General features: G+C 38.1%; 1 protein-coding gene across 2 annotated transcripts in view; it reads left to right on the top strand.

Annotated features, from left to right (window-relative positions):
- The window catches only part of XRCC5 (X-ray repair cross complementing 5), a gene marked incomplete at its 3' end in the record, with an annotated part of 50148 nt that extends 33342 nt beyond the window's left edge, over window positions 1-16806 (top strand). The window contains exons 16-21 of one of the 2 annotated variants that reach the window (XM_082285078.1): window positions 122-191; window positions 6970-7079; window positions 7588-7684; window positions 9719-9786; window positions 14516-14587; window positions 15318-16806. In XM_082285078.1, coding sequence (XP_082141204.1) covers window positions 122-191; window positions 6970-7079; window positions 7588-7684; window positions 9719-9786; window positions 14516-14587; window positions 15318-15332 — 432 coding nt within the window. Of the gene's footprint in view, window positions 1-121; window positions 192-6969; window positions 7080-7587; window positions 7685-9718; window positions 9787-14515; window positions 14633-15317 lie in introns of those variants that run through there. The other variant, XM_082285077.1, reaches the window with a different exon arrangement.
- Window positions 16807-24878: the final 8072 nt, after the last annotated feature.

The following is a 24878-nucleotide window of genomic DNA, read 5'->3' as shown; positions in this document are numbered from 1 at the left end:
GTGAATCTGAATGCAGAGAAGTGCAGAGCTTCTGTTTTCATATTAAACATTCTAGTTGCCTGACAAGAAGAAAGAGATGAATATTGGCAGACAGTTGAATTGGTTTTTGTACTTTTTTTAGGTAGGCAGCGTTAACCCAGCAGAAGACTTCCGAGTTCTGGTGAGGAAGAAAAATGCTGACTTCAAAGATGGTAAATGACTTTTGTCTATCTTAATTATATTAGTAGCACCTTCAGGGTTCAGTAAATGCAATCCATTTATCTGAACATAAGTTTCTAGTGCAGTGTGCGTTGCTGTGCAATTTACAGGTTAGCTTGTAGTGCCACTCAGCCAAGGAAGGTGTCATTTGTAATTCCCTTGTCAATACTTTCTTTCCCCAATTAAAAGTCTTAGGTAGCTGTGTTTGGGTAAGAAGGCACTAGACAGCTACATTGAGGCACCTGAGCAACCCCTCAGGTGTTTGTGACAGAAGATCCCTTGGTATTCACTGGCTTCCTCATTCAGAATGAACCCCAGCTTCTCATTGCTAGGATCTTTCTGGCCTGAAGTGGAGGGCTGTTGGCTGTGCACAGTTCCATGAACAAAAGAGAGACTCTCATGCCTGGGACTTAAATCTTTACATGGAAAGATCATTTCTTACTGCTTGTGAGTGAAAGAAAGCGCAGGTGAATTCAGAGTGGAATAAGCAGTTAGTATGTGTAATCTGAAAGTTGAGAGGAGACTCTGTGTATGCTGACTCTTCTCAGAGATGAAGAAGAACACGAAGCACAGGTCAAGCAGTCTTGCATGGCCTAAGTCTGAAAATGCAATGGAATTATCATTTGTTTGTATGGTATTTCCCTCCTGGAGTAGCTATACAAAGATATATATAATCCAAAGGTGTCTTAAAAAGAATGCACAAGATGGATGGGCAATTTGAAGGTTGTGGCAGGGTAAACCTGATCTGCCAAATAGCCACTAATGTCGCATTCCTTTTCAAAGAAAGATTTGCAGAGCTACTTAAGTGAGGTGCTGGGTATTTCAACAAGGCCTTTGGTCCTTTTGGATGTAGTTTGAGGAGTGTGTTGAGCAGCATATTGAGTTGTGGTACCATCTGTTAAAACCTACATAGCTATTTATCTCCAGAATTTCCAGACCTCTAAGCCAGCTAGCTAGCTTTTTTTGCATGTATTTTTCATTCGATCCAGAAGAAATTACTTATTTAAAAAATATTTAGAATTGTGTTCTTAAATCTCAGATATATTAAGATGCAGTAAAAAAGCATTGTACAATACATTAGAATACAGAAACTGTGAAACAGTTGACTACTTTGTTATGGTGATAAATACTATAATGTAGGAAAGCTTTAAGGCAGAAATAAGTATAGTGATTACTCTTGAAGGTGGTTTAACTAGGAAGAGTGCTTAAATATGTCCACTTGGTAGTTGTGCTGGAGATAACTGCAGTACATGTTTGGAAGGTTATGAAATTTTGAGCAATTTGCTTTTATTCTATGTAATCTGCTCTGTAATGATAAGGTGTAGTTAAACTGAATGTAGTGCAGTCACCCATTTAAAGGAGAGATAGAAGCCACTATAAATAAAAACATGCTTTGCATATTATCTCTTTCTTCTGGATAATCCTTTTTGTGCTTTAGAGCCTTTTAGGTAGCTTAACACATTCAACATTGCAGGCATGTTTTTAATGGCTTGCTGTATTGCACTTTGGTTGTGTAAATAGTAAACTCTGCCTTAAAACTATTCAGTGGTTCAAAAGAGTTTTTTTAGTATAATTTTATGTCATGTAATGATGAAACTTTTTTCCCCCTGCTAGAACGTAAGAAATATAAAATTTCTTTGCAGAAAAGATTAATCCGTGGCATTCAAATACTTTATTGTAAAAAAAGGTAGCATTTTATGTGTCAGGATGCAGACAGGAGAACTACTAAGTTGCATTCTGTTTTTCTTTCTTGTATTAAAAAAACATCTACTATATCTTCCTAACTGAATAGAGCTTACATTCACCTTTTAAAGTAACAGCAGTCCTTCCACAGGGAGGAGAAGGACCTTTCAAATGTTTGATTGGAGGTGGGTTGTTTTTTAGTAGATAGAGAAGTTGTAGCAGTAGGAATAGCTGTACTTTAAACACTGACACTACACTAGCTTTTTAATTAAGCTGCAGGTTAATGGCACACCCACACCAATATTATAAAGGTAGCAGTACCAGAGGATGGCAAGGGGATTATTTTTCTTTTTCTTCTGCACAAGCTTGTAGGAAGTCCTGATGGTATATTTATCATTGAAAATAGGTACCACTACATTTCCTGCAGTGCCTTCACTGGGATTTGTTTATCAGGGTTTGTACCTTTCATAGCAGAAGTCTTAAGTGTAAGCTAGTCCATGTCTGATGCTGTATGAGAACTGGGCCACTAATGCCTGAATATATGTCTCTAGAAAATCAAAGATTTTCAGATTGGTAAGGGTCTTAGAGATAGATTTTCTGGACTGGCAGCTCAATTCCTGAAACAATAACGGACTTTGGTTTTACCTGACAACTTTGTAATTTATTACAGTAGGGAGCTGCTTAAGGGTTACATGGTGAGTTATGTTTGATGGTATCAGCTTGCTGATTAACATTGATGCTCATGAAACTAGAATTGTGTTCCCCTCTAGACATCCTTACTTTCTTATTTGCATTCCTGGCCAGAGAGATGTCATTTTATGCAGATCTTATTTTGAGCAAGTCACAAGTGTACAGTCATCACAAAGAGATGTCTTCTCATAACAGCTTCTGACGTTTTTGTCAATGACTGCACATAAAATAGATTAGCTTACCTGAATAGAATCTAATCATTGCTCCCAATGAGTTTCTTCACTGTTGTGGCTTCAGAGAAGACTCTCAAATGCAGTCAGTGCTTGCCCTCTTTGTAATGCCAAAGGAGTAGCTACGTGACTACCAGTTCATTCTTGTATTTTAAGGTTTCCATCCATGTCTGCATCTCTGGAGAGCACAACATGTCTGATGTGTTGGGTTGTATTTTCATAGGCTTCTGTAGAAGATAGAATCAGGGGAGTAGAAAAAGATATTGACACATACATAGTATTTTCTTTGATTTGTAAATTTTCTATGTGAGTTTATAGGCCACATTTCATTGCATCTTACAGGACTCCTGTCTGAGAACATGATGTCTGAAATCCTGTGGCTGGAAAAGCTTTTTTACTTTACCAATTGTCAGCTGGGAGAGAAATCTGCAATGGCAGCTCAGCAGTTTATGGACTAAGAAAAAATGTCCAGAGACAAATTGCATTAAGCTCTTAGTTTTATATTTATAGTAAGTTTGTTAATATTTTTATTCCTAGGCATTTCTAGAAAAATGTAGTTAATGGAGTCAGTAACTGCATGTGAACAAGGATGATATTTTATTGCAAGATTTTCTGTAGAAATAAGTATAGTTAATTACCTTTCTGGACCTAAGATAGTTTTTAAAAAAGCTAATACTTAATTTCATTTTTTGTTGGCATGTTTTTGCAGTTTGTCTGCATTTTTATGTTACCGGATGTTTTTGTGTGTTTCAGAGACTATTCATACTCTACTTCTAGGCAGGCCAAATGCAATGACTGGTTTGATGAAAATGATTCAGTCATTAAAAGAGTTTTTGCAAACCAAATACTTGAGTATATAGAATCACTTTGAAGTTTTCTGTAGATCTTCACAGAGACGATGAAGCCAGGTTTGTCTTTGAAGAGCATAGTGATTGGTTGAGACTCAAAGCTCTGAGTTGCAACAAACAGAATTTGAATTAGATGTTGTGGGGAAAAAGATAATAAAGATCACAATGATGGGATTCAAACACAGAAAAGGGGACTCCATCTTAGGAGCTACATGGAACTCAAGTCTGGAGCACTGAGCCACCTGTTTCACAGTGAACCCTGTATTTAGCAGGGATTTGGGTCATACATCCTTCAGACATCCAGCCTAAATAATTCTGATCCATACCCTCAGGACATTTAGAGACACCATTTCAAAACTGAACAGCGCCTCATACGGTATTGGAGTAGTTTAACAGAACTTGATCTTAAAATTCTTATTTCTTGGCTTAAAGATGAAGGAGGTCCTTAAAAATTAGTACCATTTTCAGTTCAGAATTTCTTTCTTCTTTTCAGTTCTAGAAAGATGATACAGAGCAGTATTTTAAAATTAATTATCGGGCGTTTTAACTGATTTGTCAGTGAATCGTACTTTAAGCACTGTCCATGAATACAAATCATTGCCACGAGCAGCACGTAAATCAGATTAACAACGGGAGTCTTTTGTCTAGAGGAAGAATTATTGTCTTAACCTGATTCATTTTTTTAGGGGGAAAAAAATCCCCAAGGAATTGAACTTGGACTGTAATAATAGACAGTTTTGGCTATTTTTATTGTGTCATCTGATTGGTATAGTAATCAAGACCAAGAGCTGAACTGAACAAACATGAAAATATAACTGCACTTTTGTACTGTAGCTTTTCAGAGATAACAAGTGAATATAATTGTTCGTGGCGTATTTCACAAAAAATGACAGCACTGGTGAATGTATTTTGGAGTAGCAAATGTATCTGAATGCCAGAGGGGAAGGGATTAAATTCTGCTAGAACTGGAAGATTTTAAATTCCATGGGTTTTTCTCCCCTGCAGTTCTCCAACCCCTAATAACTATATTTGTTATCTAACCAGTCAGGTACAGTAGAAGGAGGAAAGAGGAGATTAAAATTTCTTGGGATGTTCTGCAGAATGTGGTGGTTATTAGGAGTTCTAGAAATTCCAGTTAATGCAAAATGTAGAAGTCTGTTAGTTCACTTCCTTAAATGTGTGTGGAATGAGGAAGTTGGGAGAGAAGAAAAAAGTTATAATTACACAGAAGTGGCCTGAATAGGTTGTCAGTTTGTGACTCAAGGGCCTGCTCTTCAAAACCTCAATGCCTGAGATTTGTCTGGGACACATCAGAGTTAATGCTTATCACAGCTTAGTTAAAAAGACATCTTTATGCAGAACATGCCTTGCTCCAAAAACAGGGACATCTATTTTTTGCAGCATCCAGACCCAAAGATTCAGACTAATGAAAAGGCAGCAGGAAATCAGCGAAGTTCTTGGATTAGAAGTGTAAAGGAACAGCAACCACTTCAAGAATTTCCTTATCTACTGTCTTTAGTATAGCTTTTGGCCCCCTGAAGTAATTTGGTAGTCTAATCAGAGCATAGGAATTTTTATCTATTTTAGATTCATCAATCATTGGCCTATCATTTAAGGGAAACCCGATGGACAGAATAACTCTTTAGACAAGCTATTTCAGGATGTTAGAGGAATCTGACTTTAAATACTGTTACCATGTAAGCTGTTTGCTGCATGTGTTATGGACTCTCAGTGCCTGGTAAAACATTGCAGGTTTCCTTTGGTTCCTTACAACAGGTTTCAAAAGGAGGCACGTCACAGTCAGTAGCAAGAAAGTGGGTTTTTTTCTGATGGCTGCCAGGGCAATCAAATGGAAAGGGATTTAAAAAAATTAAATGCAAAAGAAGTAGTAGAGTATCTGATAATTTCAAACAGTATGCTGGAATCATCCTGACAATAAAGACTTTTATTGCACCCTCATAGTGCCTGGGGTTTTAATTTAACACATCAATGAGAAGGCAGTGTTTAAAAAAAACACCACCACCACTGAAAACACCAGCAGGACTTGCTTTTATTAGTGCAATTCATAAGAAATTAGAACATTTAATGAGAAAATCATTAACCATGAATAAAATGGACTGGCTTTACTTGGGAAGCTTAAGTGGTGAGACTTCAATTTAGTTTGTCAGCTACTGATGAAATAAATACAGTGAGCTGATTACCTCTGGCACTGTAGTCACTTTAGCACTTTCTTGTGCAGTAGCTGCTGTTGGGCAGAACCATTATCTGCCTCCTTTTCTAGAAACCATTAAAAGCTCGTGGGAGAATATCAAACATGCCTTGTTTCGCTCTATTCAGAGATGTTGTCCTTCAGATTCAGTTCAATTAGGCATTTAATAGAAAATAATATAACAGCCAGTGCTGTGCATGCTCACAGTGAGCAGAGTGGAACACAGTACTTAAACAATGACTCCTTCTTGGTGTTTTTACCTCTTGTTTCTTCCACCACTCTGGCAGGTGATTTTCTTTTTTGATGCTTCCATAGCTGGGATACTTGAAGTGACATCTATGCCCATAACATCTGGAGCTGGGAAGGGCTATAGGTCAGGGGAGAGGTTCTGCTAATCCACTAACTGGTCTTTAACAGTACAAGAACAGGACAAGCAGATGCTGTGACTTGTTCAGAAAGCTTTCCTGAATTTTTTCCCTCAATGGCAACAATGCTGTTAATCTCCCTTGATAGACATCCTCACTGTTTACCTCTACTTCTTTCTGTCAGGCACGCACAGTTTATAATCTCTGTAATCGTAACATCTTTGCCCTGATGAAAAATTACCAAACTGCCTGTACAAGAGACAAGACATACTGTGAGGTCAATAACAGCAACATCTTTTAACTGCAATCACCCTACGCATGCTGGTTTGACATTATTTTACCTTTTTCATAAATTTAATGCTTTTATTCAAATATGCATCTATTGCAAAGGATGTTTAGGGAATATGCTTGTGTTGTAGAACATTAACCTCCCTAAGCTTTAGAATCCCAAATTTTTATCAAACAAATCAGGCCACTGCATTTTTTCTAGGCTTTCAGGGAAAAGTATACCTTGGACATGCTTGAGGTTCTTCCTAGTATATCTGGCTTTTCCAGAGAGGCTGAAATAATTGTCACTAGCTTAGATAACAATTATCAACTTGTGTAGCTTGAGGCAGTGTGGGTATGATTAACTATTTAGATGCCTTCGGAGTAGAAAAAGAGAGATGTAAAAGAAAAGGGTTTTATTTCCTTGAGAGTGTGCATTCTGTGATTGATTGATTGATTGATTTCTCCTTGTCTTCCAGTGAGTCAGCAGTTGATAAACCGCATTGACCAGTTCCTGGAAAATAAAGGTTCACAGTACTACATGAAAGGGATTGACTGTATCAGAGTTTTTAGAGAGGAGGCCATGAAGGTAATGTTATTGTGTGAATACTCTTATCTCTTTCAAATTAAAGGCACGATGGGCCTATTTTCTGTATTAGAAACTTGAAAATGTATTGCTGCAGCAAAAAGAATTTAACTTTAAATATGTTTCAAATTTTAGAAATAGAGTTGCATTTTATGGGGGTTTTTATTCTTACTGGAATGGGGACTAGCATCTCTGGTATTATTTGCTGTTGTTTGTTTTCTTTGAAACATAAAACAGAAGGCTTATGACCTGATGCTTGTGCAAGGAAAAGATGTAATCCTACAATTTTCTTCTTCAACAAAGCTAATTACAAGAAAGTCTTACTAGCTTTCTGAAAGGCAGTTTTTGTGGCTCACCTTTCCTTAGAACTCATGGTTTTAATAGAAATAAAAACCAAATTCTATAGACTTTTGTGTTCACTGTGTTAAATGACTTCATGAAGAGTTAAATTTGCAGTGCTCTTTAATAGTTTTAGTATTTCTTGTTTACAGTTGCTGTTCTGTTTTTTCAGCTGTCCAAGGTGCAGTGCTTTAATGACTTTCTGCAGGCCCTGAAATCAAAGTTGGAAGATAAAGCGTTAGCTGATTTCTGGGATATCATGATACAAGGTAGGATGGCATTTCAAAAAAATTAGACAATTTCTCGTTGTATTATGCATTTACCCATTAAGTAAGAAAACTTTGTTAGCAGTGGGGCACTTAGACTAACCCCACTGCAGCATTTTGATATGCTTCATTCCTGCAGCCTATTTAAAAAAAAAAACCCCTAACAACTTTCATATTGCAGCATCCTTTTCTGCAGTAATAGTTTCATATCAGCATTATTCATAATGCACTTCCAAGTCTTGTTGAAATGGTAAATTAATTGTGGAAGAAGAAACACAAATTAAATGTTATGGGGTACAGAGAAGAAGACGCAATTTCAGCTGAATTTTCAGAATAAATGGGAAAAATTCATGCAGTAGAGCTATAAAAAGATTCTTGCAGTTTAAGCTTCCAAAACATCATAGATAGCGTTGAAATGTGTCACTGATCATTTTGTATTTAAGTAACCTGAAGGGCAGAATATGTGGTGATACGGCACCTACCTATGATTAAACTGGGTGATACAAGGCAGTGCCATTCTAAAAGGCATTCAGAGACTACGCAAGAGATAAATAAAGGAACATTTTCACAAATACAAAACATAGTGGCCTAAAAAAAAAAATCTTTTACATCATTCTCTTGTTTTTATATGGAACCAATGCTAAGAAAATGTTAAATGCCCACCTGTATCTCTTAAGGGTGCATGCTATAAAATGCAGTGATGTGCTTTTGTATAGTACCATTCAAAGTGGTGAACTCCAGACGTGCTGTAATGTCTTCTTCATCCAACTCCTTTGAAATACAGGATGGGAATTTGTTTAGCAATGTGAAAAAACTGTCACAGGACAACACTGACAAGAATATTATATTCAGTAGTGCTGTAGGGGACCTTCTCCATATAAATTTGGAAAAAGAAACCAATAAACTTTGAAAACAGCAACTTGGGTCTTTTAAAAGCCATGAATAATTTTTAGTTAGTATAAATCAGACTTTTTGACAAACTGGAGTACATTTTTGAGGGAAAAATCAAACAAACACAAAGAGAGATGATATTTTCATACAGCATAGATTATCTTCCTTTAAGAACATGGTGAAACGAAATCTTGATGCTTTATGCATAATCTGGCTGCTCCAGTAGGCAGCTGAAATTGCTTTTTACTTGCTGCTACCAAGAGCAGAAGTCCTGTTTTCTCTCCTTCTTGCCTCATCACCCGTCACGTCTTTTCTACTAAATGTGGTGTGCGTTAGGCCTTGTCGTGAGTGACTGCAGTCACCAAAAGAGGATGGATGTAAGTTAATGAGTTAGTGGCTCAGAAGAAAGGGAGATCTGTTTGACAAGTTCCTTTGTTTCATGAAACCCCTGCCATGTGGCTCTCTGGGCACATGAAGGTGATACTGCGCTTATGCCGCTGCTGAAATTCTTATGCGTCTCCTATTCTTTGCTCTCACACCCACAGCTGCTTTTTCAGGCACAAGCATTTGTGTGGCCAAGTGATGAGCTAGACTGGAAAAACCGTTGGGGTCAAAAGAAATAGAGATTTTTTCAATGTTTTTTTTTGGGGGGGTGGGACATCACTGCACAGGGTGGTGCTGCTGGCACAAGCAAGGAGCAAAGTGGGGCAGGACCAGTACTTTGGTAGTCAGACTAGGTAATTACAGCACAAGTGTCTGAATGCTAGGAGTTAATATTTTCTGAGGACCTAAGAGCATGCTGTGAAAGACTAAAAGTGTAATTTCGAATAGATTGTCAGCATTTCATCTGTGATCTATGATTTTAGTGTCTCATTAGTTTGATTGTCACAATATTAGCAGTTTCCTAAATGGATACTTCCACAAGCTTATGAATATGCTCATTAATTTATTTTTATATCATATTTTATATCATAGTTGACTCATTTATGCAAGTCACATTTTCCTTTGAGCAATACTCTTTTTTTTGCTGGTGATGATGACACATCCAGAAGTTGGAACGTGAAACACTTTTTTCACTTCTAACATTAGGTGAGTTTTTGGGAAGCCTTCTAATGATATTTTTATATGTCTTTTTTTTTTTTTCAGACAGAATTTCTTTGATCACTAAAGATGAAGCAGAGGAAAGTTCGGTGACTGGTGAAGAGGCTGAAAAGGTACCTTTTTTTTTAATGAGCATCTGTTTGTGTAGAGCCCTTGCCATGGAACTGAAGAATTTCTTATGTGGATAAATCTTCAGCTGAATGAAATAAGATCCATATGAAGAAATAAGAATGTTCTTTTGCAACACAATTGAAACTTCCACATTTCAGAGCAAAAATACCTTAGCATGTACTACAATGTTTTACTTTAATTGGTCTTTTAAAAGTAGCATGTAGTGAAATTATCTGAAAATATCCTCTAGAAAGAATAGGAACTTCAGCAACTCAGTGTAGTGGAACAGCAGAGTACTGTTTACCTGTGTAAGATCACTATTTGAACTTCACAGAAAGAAATGTGTTCTCACTGGTAGAATGAGTTCAAAAATCCAATACCTTTTTTTTTGAAAGGTTTTGTGAACTCCAACAATTCAAGTTGTTGTGTCTAGTTTTCACCATACGTACAGTGATACCAGTATTTTCCACTTTATGCAGCTCTTGTGGATTGGTGGACATCATACATGATGCTGGGGGTATTATTGGTGACCATATTAGATCCTTTTGGAAATGGGGGTTTTGGACTATTTGCAGGTATAATTTCTACACATACATAGCATTTCAGTAACTGCAGTGATGAGTGAAGGATGTCCAGGTTACAAAGGACTGAATTCTAACAGGCAAAATGGTGCCTTGTCTTTGGAGGGAAGCAGAATTCAGATCTGCTGTCAAAAAATGTATTTGTGTGGAGAGGATAAGAGGGATGTTTTTGTATCAGGCTGCTAGTTTAGGTGAAAGGTCCTTGTATCACAGACCCCCAAAGTTAAACCTGTGGCTAAATCACTATTTTGCAGAGAAGTAGCTTTTATAAAAGATGCCCCATTGATTTTTGCAACTTCCAGGCCTTCCATTAGCAATAGCCAGAAATGGGTAGAAGTAGGTTCTCTATGAGTTAGTTAATGAGCAGAAAAAGGTTGTATTTTAGAAACTGCTTTTTTCATCTGTAACAATTTACCTCAAGGTGAAGAAGGCACAGAAATGTCATGAAAATGAAAAGCTTACAAACTAAGAGTCCAGAAAGCTGAGCACATGTGCAGGATACAAATGACTGAGTATGATGGTTTTTCTAGACATGAAGGACCTACTGGCTATTTCTCATTACACATGAATGTATAGAGCAACTTTTCCCCCAGTGGTGGTTTTAAAGAGTATCAGTCTTTATCTACTTCAAGTGCTATGAATTTACTTGGAAACTTCCTCAGACAATATTGTTCTTGAGAACTTTACTTTCTGGTCTGAAACTACCACTGATGCTCAAAAAATGTGCTAATGCTGTGTGAAATAGCCAGTGTTCCTTAAGGAAATCTCTACTAATCACCAAGACCTTGCAGCATACCATTGTCTTCACTGTGAGCTTGTGGTGGCTAAAAAATACTGTGCCTGCATAGGAATGCAGCACAAATTATAGAGTACCACGGACTAGATTCACAGCTGCCAGGCTAAGCTGGAGCAAAGCAGCTGTAGACTGACTGCAAATTTACATTTCTGTTAACCATCATCCTACAATCACCATACATTGTAATACAGGAAACTATTTTGTGATTGATTGAAGGTCATTTTGTGATTGATTGATTGATTGAAGGTCATGCAATAACTGTATCTTCCCATTAAATTGGGGGAATAAGAGATATTGCATGAAATCAGGTCTGCTGCAGAGTTCTCTAGCATGGCAGTTACCTTAACTTCCAGAGTAATTGGGTTTCATCCTTTGCTGACTAAGCAGTTGGCAATTCCAGGTATTCACTAGATGACCACTTCCCTACACACTGTCCAAATCCAAACCCAGAACCTGATTTCCCATGTCTGTTAAGGGCTCATGACTTTTTCATTAAGAAACTGGGAGACTGCATATTCTTGGAGTAAGATCTGCAGGGATAGAATATTTTATCTTGATGTTGTGGGGCTGGTATAAAATCTAGTCCTCTTTGGTCCAATTAAACCCTGCCACAGGTTTCCTGTGTGATACAAAGCCAGCATTCCTAGGTCTACAGCAGATTGCAAAAGTGGTTGATTTGTGTTCTGTACCGAAGGCAATACCTTTCACTAAAGGGTTATATTGGATTTTTTTCAAATATCTCCCAACAGAGTAAGGTCCATGTTTTCTTCACCTCTGTAGAGGTTATGTGCAATCCTGTAGGTCATGGGCTTGTCTATCAGTATAGTCCTGTGTGACACAAGAGCCCTTTCTCTTACGTGCTGTTTACTAGCTGCTAGTAGTTTCAGGACTGTTTTGTCTGTAAGATTACAGGTTTTATAGGGTTGCTGTCTGCAGGAAAAAGAAAGACTTACCAAGCTGCTTATTAGACAGGTCAAAGTTTCCTTTTTCTTTTTGCTTGATGTAGGTTATCCACGCATATTTTCCTCTCACTGAGAAAAATGTTTTTTTTTTTTCCCCTGTAACAGTGGAGATACTCTTTTTAGAGCACGAGGATGGTAGGTTAAAAGAGCAGGAATGTCAAGTGCTTTTTCTGGTTGCTTTGGGGAAGATAATGGATTTCAGCACAGCTATTATATGTAATTTGCGTTTGCATAAATGTAAAACAGGTTTTCAGAAAAAAAACCCAACTTTGGATGTTCGGCATTTGATGGAAACTTCAGGTTTCAATTTACTGCAAATCTTCATTGTACATTTCTCTAGCTTCTGGCTTCCTTTGTGTAATTCAGTGTGAGAAAGCTGACGGTAAAAATTTCGCAAAATATGCTACTTTCGGAAAAAGCATTTGACTCTTAAATATGAAAAAAGGAAATTTGATCTGGCACAAAAAGCCTTTCAGAGCTGACAAATGTCATTAGGTTTTAGTTTCAAGTATGTGCTTTATATTACTACTAGATTAAGGTCTCTTCCAACAAAAAAGATACACAGACATAACGGCATCCTGAAATTCTAATTCCTTCTGGCCCTGTCACATTCCCTGCCTCTTTTTTTTTCAGCTACAGAATCTCTATGATAAGTTAAACTCAGCATGTTAAAACATGAATGTTGTCTGTGGAGTGAGATTTCTACATTCCTCTTGGATGTTGCTGTTCAGGGTGTAGGAAAGGTCTGACCTTTGGTCACTGAGACTACGGGGCAGAGGTTGCCTGTATCCTCTGTCTTTGGTGTTATCCAAACATGATGTATTTGCTTTTCATCCTAGAGGATGCAAAAGGAAAGTCACAGAGTTTTACCCCATGTCTAAAGGTGTTACTAGGGTTCTAGAGAAGGATCAGAATATTTTATTTATTTAAAATAATGTTTAAGCTTTTCACATTACAAGTGTATTGTCTCAGAGATTGGTGATGTTGATAGGGATCCCAGGGCCTTTTCCACAACCTCTCTGGCTGATGCAGTTGAAGTCCCCAGCTGAACAGCAGCTCCATTTTAGCACAAAAGAGTTATCTAAGCAGGTATTTATAGTCTGTTTAATGTGTACTTAGCTGTTCTCTTTCATCATCTGGAGTTATACTGAAGTTGTTTCTGACTTAAGGGTGACAGAACTCAGTGTTGGAATGTGGCTTTTCCTCCTCAGCTTCACATCTATGTTTTATTGGGGGGCAGGATTGTTTCTGGCTCTGTATATTCATTCTGGTGCATTTTAATAAGAAAAGAAAAAGATTTTATATTAAGGATATTGGTAAAAATGTAGTAACTAAGACTTGTAGACAACTGGATGCTTTTTAAAATAAGAGTTAAGTATTGCTATTTTTTTTCCTACGATTTTAGTTGGGGTATTTTTAGGCTAAGAGGAAAGTCTGTGAAATAATTTGGAGGTGGTTGTACTCCAGATATTGCCTGTATGTTTGATTTCAGTTTTTATAGTATCTGAGTAACTTACCTTTCTCTTCTGTTTATGAATGTCATGCTTTAAGTGAAGTGCATATGGTGAGTTGTATCAGCAGCTACAGCAATGCAATTTTACATAATGAATTTTCTGTTTTTAAGACTGGCATTCTAACAGTCTAGCATGTTAGAGGTTTGGGGTTTTTTTTAAATTCATGTCTTTGTTCATTTGGTAAGTGTTAATTGAATTAAATGGGGAAGCTTGTAAGTTCAACACAGAACTAGAATGCTGTGTGTAGGAAATGTCTTAAAGAAGCCATTGGTCAGCTCATGTGTGTATTCATATCGGGGGGGGGGGGCAGTTTGTTATCCTTGAGCATTCTGTAGCTGCACACAATATTTTTAAGAACATAAAGCTGGTCAAATTGTAACAGATAAAATTTCCATCTAACCCAGAATCCCATGTCTGATGGTGGACAAAAAGGGATGGGTAGAGAAAAATGCATAGTTCCAGGCTCCAGCCATTGATGTCTCAAAAACTTTTTGTGCCTGAGGTTGTTTCTGTGGACTTAGTAGACTTCAAATGATTTCTCTTCTATGCACCTTGCTTATCTCCCCCTGAGACTAGGGAATAATATTTGCAGCATCCTTATCACTGGGTGTTCTACAACCATAACCATGTGTTGTCTCAAGAACCATATCCCTTTGTCTGGTTTTTGACACACTTCACCAAAAATTCCTTTAAAAGCAAGTCTTATGAAGTTTTGTTGTAGTTTAAGATGGTTTTGGAGGGGGGAAACCGTAAAAATTTTCTTCCTGATTTTTAAGTACAGGTAGGTTTGTTTTGATATACAGAGGAGACATTCTGTTAATCTAATATTAAAGGTTTTCAGTTTTGTCAGTATCATATAAATACATTTGTATTTTTAGTTCTTGGCTCCAAAAGAACTGAAAAATGAAATTCTGCCTCCTACAGATGAAGGTGGTGATGTCGATGATCTGGTGAGTACCATAAAGATATGCTGTGGCTTTAGAATTAAGCTCTAAGTGAAAGGTACAATGAGAGAGCCAAGTGCTTCTTAAAACAGTAGATATTAGAGTGCATGGCTTAAAAACACCTAAGGAATTGAATCAGAAGAGCCATGTGAAATTACTTACTTGCTATTGTAAAACTTAGCCAGGTGTGTAATTTCATGATGGCAAATACTACGTTATGTAGTAACATAGGTGTTTACGTGGGTGAAATGTGTCCTCTAGATTGTTTCAAAAGGCCATGCATTTGATAGTGGATTGGTATAATTTACTATAATAACATTTTTTAAAGTTTGTAGATCTTGAACAGTTAGTTATATGGGTTGAAAACTGAAATTCAAGGATATCAGGTTTTTTAATTAATATTTTAGCCATCTTTTACGGGCTGACTCATTACAAATCTGTCTCCAAGGCTTAAGCTGATGATGTAGATGGTTTTAAAGAACCTTTGATAACAGACAGATTTCTACTTTAGGACTGTACTTTAAAAATCTATAAATTGCACATATGATGATGTGAAGATGAGATTTTTAGGTTTGATTTTGTACTTTATAGCAGATTAGTATTAAATTCTGTGCAATCCATTTATGTTCCATGATAAGGATTTCCAAATTTGCTTTGTTTTCTCAGCACTAAACACATGTATGAAATAATTTCAATTCAATGCTGCTTCTTTCAAATCTGTTTCTTCTGTTTGCAGCTGGATATGATGTGACTGGTGATATATGGTGACTATACAAGCAAAGTTTTGGAAGGGCTCTCTCTTTGAGATGGGGCACAAAAGAAGATGCTAATGAGAAGACAGTACATTCATCTTTATTTTCTCAAATGAGAACAGAAATCCCAGAGACATTTCCAGCTGGTATAAATGTCATCTGACTTTTCAAAACTAGAACAGAATATTGGAATTGTCTGAAATATTTGGGAAGTAATGATATCTTTAAGGCTTTTTTTTTTTTTTTTTTTTTCTTTAGAACACTGAATTTAGCTTGTCCTTTGTATTGCTTTCAGCTAAACACTACTAAATTTAATGAGAACTGCTCTGGTGCCTGAAATTCTTGTTACATTTCCTGGGAAGGAAGACAGAAATGTCACAGCAAGGTTATCAGGTAATACTGAGTATTTAGTGGAGGTAACCTTGTAGCTTTATTGTTACAGAAAGGAAAGCATCTCTATTTTCATGCTTTAAGAAAACCAACCAACTCAAAACAAATAAAAAAACAAGATAGTGCAAAAAAAACCAAGCCCAACAAAGCACCACAGAAATCACCAGAGAGGCTTGTGGGAAAAAATTCTAGGCCGGGGACTCACAAGTTAATAGTTTGAAATACACAACAGAATCTAAAGCACACAGCAGAGCCAAGTGTGCTGATTTTGCCACACTGTCTGCAGATCAGTAATTATGGTCATGTCTGTACTACAGGTGCTTTATCCAGTCAGCTCAGCAGCCACTCAAGGTCTCTGTCCCTTTCTGTTACACATTTTCCTGTTTTGTGAGCTGGCATTTTTGATTTTTTAGACTTTTAACTAGTACAGTTACTGTAGACTCCTGGTGCTGAAAGGAAGAGTGACTCAGTTCTATCTCCATTTCATACACTGTTGAGAACTGCAAACCCAGAGTGGAAGAAGCCATGACAGCTGTACACTGATAGCTGTGATAGATAAGTGATAATAGTTAAATACTGGTAACCAGGATGGAGTAATGTCTACACAGAGCAATCCAAACTAGTCAAACACTGCTTAGAAAGAGACATTCAAATCTGATTACAGAGCTGAAGAGACAGTAATGACACCTTCACACATACTTGTCTGTTACAACCAGATTAATTCCTTTATAAGCTGTTCTTTCATTATTATTAATGTATAAATATACTGTGCAAAATGGTATTAAGATCATATAGAAAGGAAAAAACATGATCTGTAGTTGCAAAATGTTGTGGAATATCTGCACTTTATACTGGCCAACAGCTCCTGTGTGGGAAGCAGCAATTGCTTTTTGCCCGTGCTTCCTTACAAAGCGCCCTATTCTGTCCTCTCTTGCATCCTATCCTGACTGAGTTGAAAGCATTTCTCAAGTGCAGATGGCAGGGAGCAAGTGATCTTTGTAGATCTTTATAGCTTTTGTGTCACCAGAAGATATTTTTCTCAACTGTAAATAAGAATTATTTGATCAGCGTTTTGAATGTCTTTTAAGGTCAATTTATGGTGTATACTGGCTGGGGGTTTCTTTTACACTTTTTTCTTGTTTGTTTAATAAAAGTATTTTAAAGGTTGGTTTTTGCCTTCAGAGCCATGTTTGCTAAAATCAGGTGACTACTTATGCAGTACCTAAAGGAAACTATCAGAAGCCCCTTTTCTGGGCCTACAACACAAACACTGAATATCAAAATCCCTTTACAGAAGCAGAGTATACTTATTCTGTTCTTTACAAACTCTAAACTTTGCAACACCCCAGTAAAGTAGTTTTTACTGTGTTGCAGAGATGATGAGAAAATCTTGGTCAAGACCACATAGAATATGGAACCTGGGGACCAGAATATGGAATTACTTTGTTTCTTTTGATTTAGTTGACCACATTTCTAGAGTGTATTGCTTCTGTCAAGGAATAGACATGTAGTTTGTGGAGAATTGCTGCATAGATCTTGTTGCTACCTGTACAGTACAGTATGTACAGGTAGGCTCAGTGTGGTGATTGAGTTGCTAGTACTGAAAATAGGAATGAGAATTTATGACTCAAAAGTGAATTCTTGGAAGGCAAGAAAAGCATCTTTCATTGTACCCAGCCTTCTGAGTATCAGTCTTCAGAAGCTTCTGATCTTAGTGAGGGTCTGTCACATCAGCAGCCTGATTTTACATTTGTTCTTTGGCAAAGGGACAGCTTTCAGGTTCTTTTTCAATGACTGGAAGAGATCTTGCATTTAGTTCAAACTCACGTTTTCAGTTACAAATTCTGACATACTGTTTAGTAGGCTCACTGTTTACATTGAGAATTCTCCTTTTCAATTGCCACACTGACCAGTCCTCGAAGCACTGGAGCAGTTAGCTGTCCACTTCAAAAGCAGCTATAAAGGAAACACAGTGTGCATTTGTTTTCTTGCAAGCAGCAGAACATCCCTTGTCAGGTACTTTATAGCCAGCGAAATTATCAGTGTCTACAAAAAAGAAGACTGATTTTTGTTATATATTACTGGTTTATTTTCTCTTTTCCCCTGGAAATAATGCCTCTCTGGAAAGCTCTTTGAATGCTAATGATATGGGGCAGTAACCTTACTTAGCTTTGTTTGCCAAGAGATCAAAGCTTATGATTGTTGTCTGTGTCTTTCAGTTAATCTGCTGCTCATTGGGCAGAATCAGCTTTGATGGAGTGGCAGTGATTTCAGCATTATGTTTTTAAAGTTTTTTGTAAAAGTTGATGCTGGGAAGAGGTGAAAGGAAAAGGAATGATGAGTTCAGCCTCAGGAGTTTCTCCCCTCTTCGTCTGGCCCAGCAGCTGAGAGTTCCAGCCAACAGCCTAATAATTGTGTCACATCAGCCTAGTCTCCAGGTCCTCTTCTTTCTTCTCTTCCTTAATTAGAAGAGGTGTGTGGACTAAAAGAATATATTTTGCAGTGTGGACTTCGGGAGGTGGAGAGTATACAAAGGTATTATACCAGGAAGTGTAAGTAATATGTGAGGGAGCTGGGATCGTAGCATGGAACTGAGAATACTCCACAGAAAAGGACAAAATACTGGGTTTGGGAGTCATAGAGGAAGACTAAGACTCTTCTGGTGACACTATACAGTGAATCTGTAAGTATCTAGGCTATATCAGTTCTGCAGGCAAAGCTTGTTGCTCTGTCACTGGGTAGTGGGGGTCTGCTAACTGGGTTATGCAGTTCTCAAGTTTGATCTCATTCCTTTTTGTACTCAGAAACCAAACTTGTCCTCTTGGACAGTTGTCAATATGCCACAGTAATAAAAAGTAACTTCTAGAGTGTTATGTAGTTGAAGACTTGTGATTTGTGTGATACTAACCAGGTTGAAATGAATGTCAGGTCAACATGTTTGGAGCATTCTGAAAGCAAGGCTTTGTCCTTGGAAGGTGGCACAGAAGTGTTACACGTACCATCAAAGCACTTCTAATGTGAAGAGACCTGTTCTGCTGCACTCTGGTCTCTTAATGCCAGGGTGGATTTGCATCTTGCTAACTTTCCTGGTATTTGGGTTTTGACAGAATTGTCTATTTGATATTGGAGCAGGGTCTTTGGAATTAGAAAACGAGGAAGGAAAATCAGTTATCTCAGTTGTGAATTCTACAGACATAGGCCATTTTTATATTTTGCATTTGCACATGATGAAAGGCAAGGGAGGAATTCCCTTGTGATCTCAGTGGGGTTGGGGATAATCTGGAAAGAAGAGTTTTGTCTTGCATGTTGCTAAGCTGGCAAATACACTGGTGGATGTTGCTGCTGTGCTTGTAAGCAATAGGGTGGGTTTGGGTTTGTTCAGCCTCACCGCCATAGTGTGAAATAAGCAGTTAACTTCTGCTGTTGGTTTGTGACAGTGGAAAACACATTTCCACTAAACTTTCAGCTTTGCTTCCTTTCCACTTCCATCTTCATTCTGCTCTTGGTACCTTTACAATAATGGAGCCCAGTGCTGGGAGCACTTGTGAATGTCACATGTAGGGAACCTCCAAGTTTTCTTGTGTCTCTTTCGAGATGCGGGTTACAAAGATTTTTTTAAAAACCCAAAATGTTCTAGCAGGGGACTGGAGGTCCACCCAGGCTTGTGTTTCTAAAGGCTGTGAAGAACTATCACATAGAAAAAACAGTTCTTTCAGCAAGCCCTCACTGTGTAAAGGTGCTGGTAAAGGAAGGCAGCATTGACTTCTGCAAGAGATGATTTGCTTTTCTGGGGGGTGGAGTTCATGTATAGCATTTCTCTGCACTGTTTTGAAGGCAGCTCTAGGAGAAGTTCTGCACCAATTTGGACTCTTCTCTTGTGATTACTGAACCTGAAAAGTTTAGAGGAATAGATTACCACATATTAAAGAAAATAAAGGAAACCAGAATAGGTGAAGTTTTCTTTTGTAATACGGTCATAATGTGATATGAAGAACTAAAATAGATATATTTAAAAAGGAAAGGCTGTGTTTTAGTCTCTCTTACCTTTCCCAAAGGATCAAAAACCACATTGAACTCCGCATAAAAATTTGGCGTAGAGGCAGAGATACTCTTTACAAGAAAATTACTTGGAAAACATTTGAACAAATCTTAGCTTGATTGTATTTTTCCATGCAGCAAGTTTGGTAAGTGGAAAGATTAGTGTCCTGTCTTCCCCCTTTTACTGTTTTGGAATAGCGTTTGCACTTATGAAAATAAAAGAACTAAACAGGAACTAGAAAACCTCTCCGTTTTGTTTTTACAAACCAGACATAACTTTAGTGCATCTGTGAGATGAGTGCCTTAAAATAGAGTCTTTGCTCATCTGACTCTGCACATACTGCACTTTTATGATTTAAGCTGGATAGAAGTTAATCTGCTTCCTCCCAATAAACTTTGTGAAGACAGCATGACTAAGACATAGTAAAATTAATTCTGTTCCTTCTGATGCCTTGCCAGCACAAGTCTCAACAGTTGACCATCAAAAGCACCTCTTTTGCCAGCACACTAAAATACTTACAGTACTTTTTGCTGTTACCAAATAATGAATTATTCCACAGCACTAAAAAGTACTCAGATTTGGTCACATATATATATTTACTGGTACATTAATTCTTAGGACCTCTCTATATGCACCAAGTCAGCTGTATGGACTGCTATGAAAGTTTGGGGAGCCTATAATGGAATTAGTAGGTTGACCATGGAAATATATTCATTGTTGCTTTAAATATATCAAACCAAAGGATTGTTTTTCTTCATGGTATTACTGGGTTCCAACTCTGTCTCATCCTTTCTTCCTATTTTAACATGCAGTAATAGGCAGTAATAACTGTCATTTTCTTTTCCTCCAGAAGGGAGTGAATCTTGCAGCTTTCAAGATATTAACAAAAAGCAGAAATGCCTCCAGTGTAAGGTATAACTAGAAACATTTTCTGTCTGTTGTCTGAGACAATGCATAAAGGGAGCACAAGCCCCTGAGGAGACCAACTGTGGTGCAGGTATTTTTGCCTGAAGCATGTGAATCAGACATAATGCTAGGTAAAGAAAGGTAAAATAGCTGTTAATACCTGATTGTTTGGGTTTTATCTGACTTGGATGTATGAGAATGCCTTCTACAGCCTGCTAATGCAAGTAGTCAAATGGCAAAGGTTTTCTCCCCATGGAGTGAGTACACCTACAATGTGAAGAAACACCCCCCTGTACTATGCTGACTTTTCACAAGAGTTACAGGAGCTATATCAGAACGCTTAGGGACCCTTTGCTTACTCAGAAAGGAGGGAGTGGGGTGGAGAGAATTTTTCTGTGGTCCCAAGCAGGCAAGTATTGAAGGGCCTGATCTGAATGAGAGCCAGCCAAGAGCATTTCCCTGTGATGCCTTAGCACTGTGCATGTAAGTCCTGTGTGAATTTGATCTCCTAGTCCACAGCTGTCCTGAATGTTGAGAAGGTGTCACTTCTCTGCCTGCAAAGGATAAAAAATGGATCAGCAAAGGTGCACTGAGAAATCATATGATTTTTGTCTAGTGATTGTGATGTAGATTCCTCCCTATTACTCCTTGAGATCTTTCAGTAGTTACCACCTGTAGGATCTCTACATTTCAGTTTAGCACCAAGGTTTAGAAGGCCGAATCCTCTCCAAGAAGAGCACAGCATAAGTGATAGTAATCCACCTTTCACAGAACTGTGCTGGGCACTGTACAAATTTGTGTATCATCTGAATCCCACCTTTAACTAACATCTGATCTTCTAGCAGCTCAACTTGCTGATTCACTTCATTTTCTTGGGCAGGCTGGGGGGAATTTATCAAAGCTAACATCAGCCAGCAAGTATATCCTTTTTGTCCCTGAGTAAGAGGAATAAAGATTTTGGGAAGGAAAGTAGGTATGGTGATAGGGAAATTGCATATGTTTAATGAACTTGCTTTTGTTTTATGTGCTATCACTTAAAGTACCAGGACTATCAGTGTGTTTTGTAGCTATTAAGCCATTGCTTATCTGGTATGGGTTGTGCTTTGCAGACAGTAACATTATCTTTGGATAAATGCACTTACTGCAGAAATGCCTTGAAGAGACAGAGATAGGGAAGGTTTCTGTCTTTAGTACTTTTGCTGGCTAACAAACAAGGAAAACTTGGAGAGCACCTGCACTTACAGGGACCATAAGAATAGCTAAGCTGGTTGGGTTTGGTGCACGTTGTTTGTAAGGGGTCTGTGGCTTTGTCACAAGGGGTGGTTCAAAACTCTGAGATCTGGTGTTCAGGCTTCTTGGGAGATAAAGGAGGTATTCTAGATGAGGTGTGTTCTATCAGAGGTGAATCCTCAATGATTCCATCTAAATCAGCCTGTAAATTAAACAGTCAGAGAAACAGGCTGTCCTCTGTAGCTGCATTAAAATTTTTTCATTGTCTTATTTCCTAAGAATGTAAGAGAGCTAATATGGTTCACTAGAAGAGGATAGCAACAATAGGGTTTTATTCCTAGTTGTGTTGAAGGCTTATTAGGGGCCATTTATTCACAGTTCCACAGAATATCCTGAGTTGGAAGGGACCCACAAGAATGATTGAGTCCAACTTTTAAGTGAATGGCCCATACAGGGATTGAACCCACAACCTTGGTGTTACTAACACCATGCTCTGACCAAAAATTTCTCTGCCTCTTGATTATTCTCCCTCTGCAATTGTGTAAATTTGTTTAGTTATGATGTCTCCTAGGGAAGGCAATTTAAAGTTTTTTGGTGGACTTTGGTTGGATGAGACTTCATACCCAGAGGGTATGTCAGTGCAAAAGTTTTATGACAGAAGATTTGGGGGATGGGAAAAAATGAAGAAAAAAAAGTGAGTTATTGTGATATTCCCTGGGCATGAGAACATCATCATTAGTCTTGAGGAGAAATGGAACAGTAGGAGTTCCATTAAGTGTCCCACAGGCACCAGGAATATGTGAGAGGCAGACATTAAACAGACAAAGACTCAGGTATTCTGGAGAAATGGAGAAGTTGTTATTCCACTTAATGACTTTGAAAGGCAAGGAGAGGAAACAGATGAGGTTTCAAAGCTTATTATTGAAAAGAACAGCCTTTCTATATCTCTTTTCACATTCCAGAAAGAATGATCTGCTTTACATAATGATCATTTACTTACAGTTCTCCCAGACACACACATACTGACCTATTTAAAAATGCAAATGGTCGCAAAGTTCCCTTCAGGCAGCAGTGACAAAATCAATGTAGGAGGAAAAGGGTTAGTCCAGCAAGACAATCTGTAATTGGGTTGTAGCTTGTATGCAAGAGATTTCTCCACAGTCCTCAGGAAATGGGAGCAATATAGGCTTTAGCATTCGAATGACTCACAGCTCAAGGTTTACACATGAGATTGTGTGTAACCCCTGTAAACCTAAAGCTGATGATGATTCAGAAGTAAGAACTGTGATGAGACAGTGGACATGTGAAAAAGAACAAACAAACATGATGAGAGAAAAACACGCAGGAATGACTTTTAGCTACTAACAGGTCACTGTAACTTAAAATACAAGAATGACACATACCCAAGGGGACCACTGGAAACCAAGGGAACCAGATTACAGGTATATGTTACAGACTGAGTGTGTGCTGGAAGGCAGGACCAGCTTCACCTTCTAGACAGCTGTATACTCCTCAAGGAAAGATTATTCTGTAGAATCTAGTTCTTCGCAGAAGAGCTGTGGGCAGTTTCAGAGATTTACTGAGGGGTAAAAAGAATTGAAATGCCAAGTTGCAACTACATAGAGAAACCTATGCTAGGTATCCAAAGCAAAGTATTTCCTTAAGTTTATCTGCTGGAGTTTTGTGCAGGAATTTCCTTGTGGTGGAATCTGGTCTTTAGGTTGCCAGTATCTGGTCTTGAAAAATTGCTCTAGGCCAGGCTGCAAATGATTTGTGACTGGTACAAAAACGTCCTATGGGATGAGCACAACTGAAGAAAATGCAGTTCTATCACTCACTCAGTAGCTGCAGAATGGCAAGAATTGTTGGGATGTAATTCTATATTTTGTTAGGCTTTAAGTCATAGAATAGTTTGGGTTGGAAGGGGCCTTGAAAAATCTTCTAGTCCAGCCCCTCTGCAATGTTTCTTTAAAGAAACAATCAACCCCACTTTACAATTCCTAGAAGAGCAAATGCATCTGAAGATAATGTACCCTTGGCTGTAGTCTTTGTTGTACAAAAATTTCCTAAAGTCTCTGAGGATTTCCTGTGCTCTCAGAGACAGGCAAAAACCAGGCAATGGGGCAGAAGTTGATGTCTTCATTGCACTACAGTTTTCCTCTGGATAGCAGTGACTGCACAGATGATACTGAGGTAAAATCCCCAGGTACACCTAGAACTGGCAGCCTGGTTCTACATGCTCTGGTGGCAGGGTGCAGGGAAGCTTGCATGACTGTGGTGAATGCTCTTCCTCTACACTTCTGGGATTTGTTTGGTACCCAACAAACCAGGCATGTCTGTGGAGCACAAATTGTTCCCTGCATGAATTAAAGGCATCAAGGGAGCTGAGAGAGGAAGAGAAGGGAAAGGCAACTCAAAAAGTGTATACAGTTTGAGATCAGATATTAGCTGAAAAAACAGTTCTGCTATGTTGCAGCTCCAGCCATATAATTCCCCCTCCAGCCTGTTTTGCAGCTGTGCTTCATTCCCAGCTCTTACCTTCAGATAAAATCACCAATGTGTGCTACACTTCCAGGTTTGGGAGTCAAAACCCAAAACTCACCTCTCCAGAAAGGTACCAATGGGGTTCCAAGGCACCATTCTTTGGGGTCATAGCTATTTCTCCAATGCTGCATGGTAGACCTCCTGCCAATCTGTTGTGCTAGGCTGCTCCATTATAGTTTTTCTTGTTCTTGCTGTACAGCTAATCTCTGCTTTTTGAGGCCAGTGTCAACCTGATGACCTACAATTATCTCTCCCAGAGTTTTCTTGTGATGACTAGTTCCTGAAAGTCATTTTGGATGATAAGGGGAGAAAACTTGCATTATGGTTCTGCTATATGAGCAATTATGGTGTTAAGCATATGTATTCAATTCATGTCCAGAAACTTCTATGAGTAATGAACCAAGGATTCAAGTTTCCCTGCTGCTGAATTTCTAGC

Source organism: Coloeus monedula (genome assembly GCF_965178545.1).
Source record: "Coloeus monedula genome assembly, chromosome: 7".
In the NCBI taxonomy this organism is placed as follows: Eukaryota; Metazoa; Chordata; class Aves; order Passeriformes; family Corvidae; genus Coloeus; species Coloeus monedula.
This window is presented reverse-complemented; position numbering and strand designations above follow the sequence as displayed.